This window comes from Esox lucius, chromosome 2, assembly GCF_011004845.1.
Source record: "Esox lucius isolate fEsoLuc1 chromosome 2, fEsoLuc1.pri, whole genome shotgun sequence".
In the NCBI taxonomy this organism is placed as follows: Eukaryota; Metazoa; Chordata; class Actinopteri; order Esociformes; family Esocidae; genus Esox; species Esox lucius.
In genome coordinates, this window is record NC_047570.1 from 9718148 (window position 1) to 9730000 (window position 11853).

Here is an 11853-nt window from a genome sequence, read left to right on the forward strand (position 1 = left end):
TCTCCCGAGCAACATCCATAATGGGTGGATGTTTTATATTATTAGGGCATTTGTATGTGTTGTAGAGCGTAATCCAAGAAATAGTTTAATGTAATTGTTAGATGCTGGAAACTACCCCTTTCAAATGAAATACAAACATGGATTTCACTTTGTATTGATTATTGTATATACCATTCTGTATCAAATATGATAAATTAAGATCACAAATTTCACGTTCACCATTATACAGTTGTGCTACTAAGTTTACATACCCTGGCAGAAATTGTGAAATTTAGGCATTGATTTAGAAAATATGACAAAAAAATAATATTTTATTTAAGGGCAGTGATCATCTGAAGTCATTTTTATCACATAGTTGTTTGTCTTCTTTTTAAATCATAATGATTACAGAAATCACCCAAATGGCCCTGATCAAAAGTTGACATACCCTTGAATGTTTGGCCTTGTTACAGACACACAAGGTGACACGCACAGGTGAAAATGGCATTTAAAGGTGAATTTCTCACAGCTGCGGCTTTTTATATTGCAATTAGTGTCTGTGTATAAATAGTCAATGAGTTTGTTAGCTTGCACGTGGATGCACATACCAGGCTAGATTCTGAGCCATGGGGAGTAGAAAAGAACTGTCAAAAGACAGATATCCAAAGCCTTGCAAATGCCAGTCAGTACTGTTCAATACACTTATTAAGAAGTGGAAAATTCGGGGATATCTTGATACCAAGGCAAGGTCAGGTAGACCAAGAAAGATTTCAGCCAAAACTGCCAGAAGAATTGTTTGGGTTACAAAGAAAAACCCACAGGAAACCTCAGGAGAAAAACAGGCTGCTCTGGAAAAGACGGCGTGGTTGTTTCAAGGAGCACAATACAACGATACTTGAACAAAAATGAGCTGGATGGTCGAGTTGCCAGAAAGAAGCCTTTACTGCGCCTGCGCCACAAAAAATCCTGGTTACTATATGCCCGACGACACGCCTCACAGCTTCTGGCACACTGTAATTTGAAGTGACGAGACAAAAATAGAGCTTTATGGTCACAACCATAAGCACAATGTTTGGAGAGGGGTCAACAAAGTCTATAGTGAACAGAATACCATCCCCACTGTGAAGCATGGTGGTGGCTCACTGATGTTTTAGTGTGAGTTCTAAAGGCACAGGGAATCTTGTCAAAATTGATGGGAAGATGAATGCAGCATGTTTTCAGAAAATACTGGCAGACAATTTGCACTCTGCTGCGCATGGGACGCTCTTGGACGTTCCAGCATGACAATGACCCTAAGCAGTGGTTAACAACAGAAAAAGGTGAAGGTTCTGGAATGGCCATCACAGTCTCCTGACCTTAATATCATCGAGCCACTCTGGGGAGATCTCAAACGAGCGATTCATGCAAGACGACTAAAGACTTTGCATGACCTGGAGACATTTTGCCAAGACGAATGGGCATCTATACCACCTGCAAGAATTCTGGCCCTTATAGACAACTATTACAAAAGACTGCATGCTGTCATTGATGTTAAAGGGGGCAATACACAGTATTAAGAACTAAGGGAATGCAGACTTTGAATTGGGGTCAGTTCATTTATATCTTTGTTGCCATGTTTTGTTTTATGATTGTGCCATTCTGTAATGACCTACACTTGAATGTGAATCCCATAAGAAATAAGACATGTGTTTTGTCTGCTTACTCATGTTTCTGTTACGAATGGTACATATATTACCAATTCTCCAAGGGTTTTGTCAAGGTTTCTCACTATCCACTGAAAAAAAATGGATGGTTGACATCAACATCACTGATTACATACAGTATCAATATCATGAGGTGTTTCCACAAATCCTAAGAGAGCAATTGGCAGGAGCTAGACAGACATCCATTTTGCTCTGTGCACAGCAAAGCTCTTTGTTAGAGCGGATACACAGAAATGTGGTCATTATATCTAGTATTGGTGGCTCACGAGACAGCTGGCTATACTGTAATTATTGTCTCCCACTCTTGGTGGTTTGGTTAAATTGGAATACCTATGAAGAAAAAAAAAAGAAGAGAAAATACATTCTATTGGAGCAATTGAAAGCAACTCATTGAACTTACCCTGACTCAAGGCTGAATCCAAACATTACATTTGATGTTAAGTACATTTGACATTTACAATACATTTTGCCGCATTTGTTAACAACAAATTCTGAAAATACCCTTGATACATTCCGTAATATGTTTTGTGTAGGGGAAACCTAGAAAATCTGCATGGTTTGAGAGAGAGAGAGTTAACTGGTTGATAACACACTTCTCCAACGGGAGTACAGTATTTTCAATGCACTTTTATGACTCAAAAAGTCTTAGACAATTAGGTGTTTTAATTTCAGCACTCCTAGGTGCATTAATGAGGATTAAAGCATTCACACGTGTCAAAGTTTTATTTAGGACACAATCATACCATCACACTATTACATTTGTTGTTTACCCAATGCATAAGGTCTATTAGGTATCTCTGTAAGGTGGGCCTCATTTCAAAGCGCCTCCTCCGCTGCCTCGCCCCTCCAGTGCTCCTCTGAACACAATGACTACTGTCACCCACAGAGCGTCGTTGCCGTTGCCCCGCTAAAGTCACTGCCCTTGTGCGGCAAGGGAAACAATTACTCCAAGGTCTCTGAGCGAGTGATGTAAATGATTGCATTGCCACCTGCGCCAACCGCTAACTGACTAGCTATTTCACTTCAGCCACAATTTCACAAGGCAATTCAGAGAGTCTGATTGTGTTGTTGGTGCACAAGAAAGAATCCTGGGTGTGTACAATTAGCCATATTTGCGGTGAATTTCCCTCTCAAAAGGCAACAATAGGCTCATTCTGTCCTTAACTAGCCAGGGTATGACCCCATGAAGTTTTCTAACTGCATCAAACAAAGTGCTCATACACTTTTGCATGTACACTGTCAAGAGTTTGGAAATACAATGCAGTCATTCGGACACTTGGTACTTGGCTTGATTGTTGCATAGCAGCGCATTAGCTTCTCGTATTAAAATTATACACATTCTTCCTGATCTACAGGATTAGCCTAACTCAGAAACCAACACATCTGCTAAAAGACTCCTGTTGTGTATAGGCTATGTTCAAATTAATGGGGTGGCTTCTATAAGAATACATGTACACTGCTAGATCTCAAAATCATCTAAGTAAACATGTTATATCATTATAACTCAACTGTTTTTCTGCAGGTATTGAGTCTGAGGTTCCCACCAAATATGGTACAACCAATATACTATTTAATTGAAGTTGAAAGTGATACCAACCAATTAACATTAAAATTAAGAGACTTGTATTATCAATATTGAACTCTTTCAGAAAAGTTAATCACACAGTTCTTTCCAAGAAACCACATTCTTTCCATCCATTTGTCTATTCGGTAAAATTTTTATAAATCCTCTGATGATTTGCATATTGGACTCACACTGCCTTTGCAGAGTTATCTTTGAAAGCGATGGCTTGGACGGTACTACTTAAAAGCTGATGGAAATTATGGTAATTTGACTGGAAAGATGATTTTTTTTAGTACCTGTGGTATTGACCCGAGGTCGATCCCATTAAAATGGAAATCACTCCACAAAGTTACATTTGTCTGAAATGGTGCTCCAACAGATGGGGTTCCCCTGAAATTCACTTGGCTCAGAAACCTAAGAACGTTCTGGTGGCATGCTCCATTAGGCCTATACCTTTATATTTGTGCTTAGCATATGAAATCAGACTTCATGCTAGAGTTTATGACATTTGCAGTGACTAAATGTGATGTGGAATTGTTGCCTTGCCATGATTGCATGCTTTATTAATAGTTTTTCGTTGTTGTGTGATTTGAATTGCTCATAGCATTCTGACAAATCAACGATCATTTATTCATATGGCAATTTGTTAATAACGTATCTCTTCAGTCCTATGTACAGCTTATGAAATATGTTTCACATTGAGTTCTGAATTAATTTGGCTATTTGAGACAGAGATGCCGATAGAAACCATTCAGTTGTAGCCTGTCAGTCCTACAGCCTATTTCTCTCCAGTTCCTCTTTTTTTACAGAGAATTTCAGTAGTGTTAGCAAAGGTTTGGAAGTACCAAACTGTTAATTTGAGATACTATCATAATAATTTCCAACTGTGGTCTACCTCAGCAATTATTATTCTGTTAATACGTCTTCTATATCTTCTCAGGCTCTATCTATGAACCCCTCAAGCTCTCAATTTTCCACCGGGAGGATGAGCCACTGTGGGACAAACTCGACCGCTACTACAACGCAGGTGAGCACTTTGATTATGGCTGAAGTACTTACTATCCACATTACAGTCTTTATTTTGAAGACATTCCGAAGGCTGACTTTCTTTCCATCCCATATGTTTCCGATTCCATTGGTGTATATTCACAATATTTACGGATTCAGCTTGTTACACTCTGGCTCTAATAGGAGTCTGTCGGAGTCAGGACACACCATTTTCACAGGTTACTGCACCATTGGCAGACATGTCACACCCCATTGGTCAGCTGTGATGATGACACATGGTGCATGGATACAGCATGGCAACCGATTTCATTGCTTTTTTTACTTAAATGCAGTCTGGACATGCTCAGTTTGGAAAAAGAGGACATGTATTACAGTCTGCCCTTACATGGCCATTTCATGAATACTAGAATGTACTGTTGTGGAACAGGAAATGTATGCATAACAGTCTGTTGTGATCTCTGCTTTGATGTGACTCAGGAGTGTCATTGACAAATTATCCCTGTCCGGACTGGCTTTACAGCTTTGGTTTCATTTTCTGTTTGTTAGCCTCTTGGAAGAAATTAAATACTATACTTAGTGTACAAAGTTATTTTGTTAAGTAATTCAGATTTTTGATTATTCTTAGGGTAGCAGAGTGTCAAGCTGTACTGTGCTGGCCTAGATATTTTTTTGAACCCATCTTTACTGTTTCAGATGGGGAAATGCTTCAGAAATAAGATGAGACAGAGTCCCCAAATTACGAATTATGGTCTAAGTCACTGCTTTGGATCTAAGTCGAATCTGAGTAGTTGCTAGGTGTTTGAATCCTGGTTCTCACGTATCAGTAGTTCCCAGGGGTCCAGACGAGGGTTGGGGAAATAGTCTTGGCTCAACCCAGACTGTACGGCTGGATTGAAGACCGGTCTGCCTTGTCTCGTCATGCCCTAGCGACCCCTTGTGGTAGGAAGGACGCTTGCAAACTCAATCATGGTTGTTGGGTGAGGAATGCTTTTAAACTTCCTGCTTGAGGGAGCAGTGCGATAAGAAACAAAATGATTTGGCGGAATCGCTCACCTCCCTCACACCGCTCTTATACACACACCACACACACACACACACACACACACACACACACACACACACACACACACAAGCTTTTATTATCCTTGTGGGGATCGAATATATTATTAAATATGATTATTCTGCTTTCTCTTACCCCTAACCTTTACCCCAAAAATCTAATCTTAACCAAAAACCCAATATTAATTCCAAACCCTAAACCTAATTCTATCCCTAACCCAAATATCTTCTTGTGACATTCCAGTTATGTGTATAGACTAGGCTACTGGTGAAGGGATCTAGTTGTACCTAGTTACAATATACAACAAGAATAAACTATTTTATTAAATATTTGACACAACATTTCATCAGAACTTTTTTTTAATACCTAAAAATGAATAGAGGGGACCTGATTGAACAGATAACACAAACGGTAGTGCTTTTTCATGTTTTGAATTGAGCAAATCGGTCCAACATCTTGGTCGAAAACCAACGTGAATCTCCAGATTGTTTAACTTAAGTGTATAAAAGTAGTCAAAAGTTTAGCATTTGGTCCTGTATCTTATTGCATTTAATGTAAAATAGTATTGGGATGTTTTCTTTCGGTTGTGTTTTGGATAATGTATTGCCCACAACCCAACTCCACATGCGAACCTTTCCCCATTAACAATAACAGGAGGCTACCATTTTCAGGAATAATGAGTTCACCAATTTTTCTCACAACTTTTCTTATAGTTTCATTAAAGGGAAAAAAGGTGCAATAAGTTTAAAACACCCATGGTTAATTTCCAGGGCAAGTCAATGCCAGTCCAGAAACACCACCAAACTTCACATTAAGTTGATACAGTTTATTTATGTATCCAGCATGAAGGAAGGTAGTTTTGTGAACCAACCACAGTAATAGCTAGAAGGCTACCTGTTAACTGAAACCTTCAGTCTCATAGAGATTTACAAATCTTATCCACAAGTTCATCCTACTCAAGGGAAGTAGATTGCAACCTTATTGGCAGAATCCATTAAGGACAAAATTCCACCCTCATGCCTTTCATAATTTTTTTTGGAATGATGTATATTTTTCAAGGGATTATGAAAGTTGTAAGCTTTTAAATGATATCAATCTCAACTGTTTTTTTCCTGTGATAAGGACCTCCAGGTCTGATTATACAGGCCTAGTGGGGTATGGAACATAGGTCACCTTTGAGCGCCTTTATCTCTTAGGTTTTGGCATGTAGGCCCAAAAAATAGCTTTGGAAGCACTTCTTTCTATAGAGGATTTAGTTCATATTCAAGTGTTGCTGTTGATAGAGATCAAAGGGATTTGTCCTATACGCAACGGCCATGAAAAGAGTGGGTATATGACATATATAATTACTGCTTACACCCCCCACTCCAGTGTTAGACAGCTGTACAGATAAGCCATCATATTTTGAGGGGAAAAGTTTTTCCTTAAGAGTGAGCGTTATTCCTCACATTATCTGGGTTGACATGAGGACATTACAGTAAAGGCAGCCAATCGAAGCAAAACCGGAAACCGACTGGTTCCTCATGTGTAACCAGCCCTGCGTTGCCAGTTATTGCGACTGACGGGCCGAGAACACTTTTTTTCTCGCCACCTGTTCACACTGATCAGGGTGATTTCATGAAAGGCGTAACTCACACGTTTGTTTTCTTTCATTTTACCCTTGTGGATTATTGAATGTCCGTATCATGTGTTCATGCTGTAAACGGATGGCATTGTACCTTTTGCATTAATGTTGCTGTGTATCTTGTGATGTATGGTGCAGTATGTCACAGTGACATTTTTACACAATGCTTTTCCTAATCCTTTTTTCTGCTAAGTCAGATTGATTTAAATTCTATAAACTGGAGATCGTGGAGCTCTAGGTCAGGTTGTTAGTTATTTGTTTGAGTAGCAGGTTATAAATAGTGGTGAAATTATATTATTCAGGCATCCCCTGGAGCACTCTTAGAAACATCCTCAGTGGGTTCCCACTATGTGGAAATGTACTTGCTTAATTTGGTGGTCGCTAAGTAGAAGTCGAATGTGCTTCATTTAAGCAGGGAAGTGAGCAGCTTTTGTTATTGCTGATACACAGTGAATATATATCCTTTTATGCCTCAGGGAACTAAAATTGTGATTCTGATCATGTATGTTTTTGTTTCTTCTACAAAAAAAAAATGCAATGGAAAAGCCAGTGAGTGGCATTACTTGCTCTTTTGATACAGAGTGAACTTATTCTCTCTTCTTTTTGGGCAAAGGATGTTGAGGATGTCACTGTCCATGCAGTTTGGCCTTTTTTTTTCTGTGTGGGCACACAATTTTCTTATTTATGTGGTAATGTTTCCATACTCCAGTGCCTCATTTTAATTCTCCTGCTTGATTATAGTGGTGCCATGGAACTGCTATCTGTCCCCTGGTTTGGGAAGATTAAGAAATGGAAAAACAAGCGTTATGTTTGGTTGAAGTATCTCTTTACCTCTCATTCGTATGCTTTCTCTCTCCACTGCTCTCTTTTTTTCCCCCACTGTCTGGGAGCAGAGAAATGGCCCATTGTGAGAACAGACTTTGGATGTCTAAAGCATTAGCTGTTGATTTAGTGGGACATTAGGTTGATGGATGATATGAGACTGAGCAACTCCAACCTCAGTTGATTTGCATCTAGAAGGCTGCTCTGTCTTTGAAGTTGTTAGTGAGTAATAACATATTTTACTGTGCTTTTGATTCAGAGTTCTACTGAGCTGTTGTGACCTTGACAGTTTTTCTGTTTGATGTGCCTGATGAATTATCTTTCTTTTCTAAATCCAAAGGCGGTGACTGAGAAAAGTGTGGCAAGGTTGGCTGCATTTATGGACCCTGTAGACTAGTTATTTGGGCTAGTTATCAGCTCTGTCTGTTTTGTTATTTACTGTAACACCAAGCGCGTGTTTGGAATGACTAGCAATAGCAAATTTGGAATCCTTGTAGCAAACTATGAGGGCACGTATGGGCAGAAATGGCGAGGAAATAACACTGCAATTTTGCAGTTTATCATTCCACTTTCTTTTAAAATCACAGTGCCAAGGAAATGGTTAATATATAAATACATGGTCCAAAGAGGCAGTGTGGACTCTTATCACTTAACACCTAAGTGCATTTTTACCATGCGTCACACCACATTCACAAAGATTGGCTGAGGAAGGTTGGGAATAAATCAAACTAGGACATTTTCACTTCGAGGAAAACCTGCTTTCAATTGCTTACCTTTTTTCAAAAAACATTGATCGGGCTGATTCCACCTGGCTAATGCAACGTGCAACAGTCTAGCATGATACAATTATAGCAATCCATAAATAATATCAAACAAAACCACGTCATTCCCTTAATCAACCGGTGACTGAGAACTTCACAGCATTTGGACAGCGTTGACCGAAACTGAGATGTTGAATGCATTTCCTCATGCGCTTTGTGTATGCAGTGGAGAGACGTTCTCATTGCATATTCAAAGTTGCACTCATTCATATGAAGTTCTGCTAACGTGTCCAAATATGATAAATAGAAGCAATCTATAAAGCTATTCTGGGAAATTGAATTATTTAATACAGCAGAACAACCACAAGTCAAAATGCAGGAAAATCCTCCGTGGATGGCTCATGTGGGGGAAAAGAGTCTGTCTGTGACCTCATCATCTGAGAAGACATCCCGTGGTTTCAAGCCTGAGCCCCCGCAGCGAGCCTTGGCACACATCTTTTCGGAAACCAGGCTAGCATGGAGGCTGTGCTTTCTTCTAGGAAATTGGGGTCTTCCGTAACCACTCATTTGCCTGGAGAGACCCACACACACATAATGTATCTAAAAACCCCAGATAGCTTGGCAGACCTTCAACCAGCCGAGGTGTCATTGGAAGCTAGGTTTCTCCACATATTCCCTGCGAGAGACGAGACGGCTAATGTTCACTCTGAGGAATATGAAATTTCATATGGCAATTTCAATTTCACTATGGCCCAACTCAAACACTTGTCCAGGCGATCCTGAAATATTGTCAACTCCCCTTAGAGGGAGATGCCTGGGCCAAGAGGCCCAGTGGAAAAGGCACTGTTATCATCGCAGTCATTAAAGGCTGTCAAGAAACCGGATGAAATCTCAGGGACCTGCTAAAGGAGACTGAATATAAAAAAGAACCACAGAGGGGTGGCCACCACCATCGGGGAGGGAGGTTAGGTGCACACCTCATTCATAGCCAAACTGCACCACATTATTGATCCCGAGAAGGCCCCAGAGAGAGTAGATGTCTTTTCTAGGTATTAGTGTAATTGCTGGATCGGCCCCCATAAGTAATTCACAACCCTGTTTCCCAAAAAGCTGCGTAAAATGCAAATAAAACCAGAATGCAATGATTTTCAAATAATGTATCCCTATATTTAATTGAAAATATTACAAAGACAACATATTAAATGTTGAAACTGAGAAATGTTATTGTTTTTGGAAAAATACATGCTGACTTCGAATTTTATGCCAGCAACACATTTCAAAGAAGTTGGGACAGGGGCGTGTTTACTACTGTGTTGCATCACCACTTCTTTAAACAATACTCAGTAAGCATTTGGGAACTGAGGAGACCAATTGTTGTAGTTTTGAAAGTGAAATGTATTCCCATTCTTACTTGATATAGGATTGCAGCTGCTCAACAGTTCGGGATCTCCTTTGTCATAGTTTTTGTTACATAATGCACCAAATGTTTTCAATAGGGGACTGCAGACAGGCCAGTTTAGCACCCGGACTTGTTGTGATACGCACAGAATGTGGTTTGGCATTGTCTTGTTGAAGGCCTTCCCTTCAGAAAGACATTGAGCAAGGCCTTCGCTGAAAAAGGATTGCAGCATATGTTGCTCCAAAACATGACCTGTTGCCAATTTACCTTATTAATTGTGTGATATTCCACCAGCTTTAGTCTTTTCCAGTCTTTTGTTGCCTCTGTCCCAACCTTTTTGAAATGTGTTGCTGGCATAAAATATAATGTATTTTTCATGAAACCATAAAATTTCTGTTTCAACATTTGATTTGTTGTCTTTGTACTATTTTCTGTTGAATATAGGGTTTAAATGATTTGCACATCATTGCATTCTGTTTTTATTTATATTTTACACGCCGTCCCAACTTTTTGTAGTTGAATGGCGTGTAGTATTGATATTAGGTCGTAATGGCGTGTAGTATTGATATTAGGTTGTAATGGCGTGTAGTATTGATATTGCATGAGCATAATAGCCTACTGTTTTGATAGATCGGTCAGTTTTATGATTTCTATAGTTTTTTTTTTCTCCTCTTCCCACACACAACAAGCCTTCTGTGTCGTTTTACTAGGCTTCTATCCTTAACAGGGATGTAAATAATAGCTTAGTTTTCAACCTTAATCTGAGACATAAACACCACCTCATTAAATCACTTATGCAGTGCAGCTCTTCCTTACTGTGAGATTCACTATAAGTGTGCATGCTCTCTTTTCTATTAATTGTTTTTCTTGATCAAGAGCAGCCATCCCAAAATGGACCCTGCTTGCCAATATGCTTTTTTCCTATAAGCAATTTAAGTTTTATGATTCAAACCGCTCACCTGATTTGTTTCTATCTGTATCGCAGCCCTATTCCCAGACTAACCAGTAGTGGCTGAGCAAAGAGCAATGCTCACTGTAAGACCCCTACATGGACAACAAGGAGTAAGCATGGGCTACTCTGCAGATCATAAATGACCCATAATGAATCTGACTCCTGTGACCAAAAGAGGCACTGGATAAAGCAAGGTGGCCCATCAGACACATGCAGCGTTTAATGACACTGGGTTGACTGAGGTAGCACTTCGGACACAAGCAGCGTTTAATGACACTGGGTTGACTGAGGTAGCACTTCGGACACATGCAGCGTTTAATGACACTGGGTTGACTGAGGTAGCACTTCGGACACAAGCAGCGTTTAATGACACTGGGTTGACTGAGGTAGCACTTCGGACACATGCAGCGTTTAATGACACTGGGTTGACTGAGGTAGCACTTCGGACACATGCAGAGTTGACATCCTTCTGAAAGTTCTAGGCTGTCCATGTTTGGGTTTTTTGTATTCACTTGGTTTGAATATCTCCTTTGATTGCTTTCTTATATGTCAAATAGGCAAATTGCTTTGGACCTGTATGTAAAATGTTTGCTGGTTTGAATTCAGGAGCCAAGTAACTCTGGGTGAGAGCAGCAGCTGAACCAATGTATGTTTGATACATTTTTGCTTGATCCACTCGGTGCCTGAACTAACGTACACCTGCCTTGAAAAAGAAGGGACCGTGTCCGTTAGTGGATTATTCCCAAGCAGTCACTGGATCATAGTCTTTGTTAGTAATGCGTATTTACTGAGGATTTTGGTAATATTATGCCTAATTCGTTCTGTCGCCTTTTCATGTCGCCTCTTCTGACTTTGCCTCTTTAAATTGACCTGGACTGTGACAAACGATCCTGCTGAATGGATGGCCCCTTCATTTACTCGGGGATAATGTGGTGATGACAAATGAAGTGCCCTATCCAGTCTGATTATTCACCGGGGAGG

At 39.9% G+C, this 11853-nt stretch overlaps 1 protein-coding gene across 6 annotated transcripts in view; it reads left to right on the forward strand.

Annotated features, from left to right (window-relative positions):
* Positions 1-11853, forward strand: part of phkb (phosphorylase kinase, beta) — a 76308-nt gene that overhangs the window by 1404 nt on the left and 63051 nt on the right. For all 6 annotated transcript variants that reach the window (XM_010897768.3, XM_010897767.3, XM_020053381.2 and 3 more), the window contains one exon: positions 4187-4273. In XM_010897768.3, the coding sequence (XP_010896070.1) occupies positions 4187-4273 (87 nt within the window). The remainder of the gene's footprint in view (positions 1-4186; positions 4274-11853) is intronic.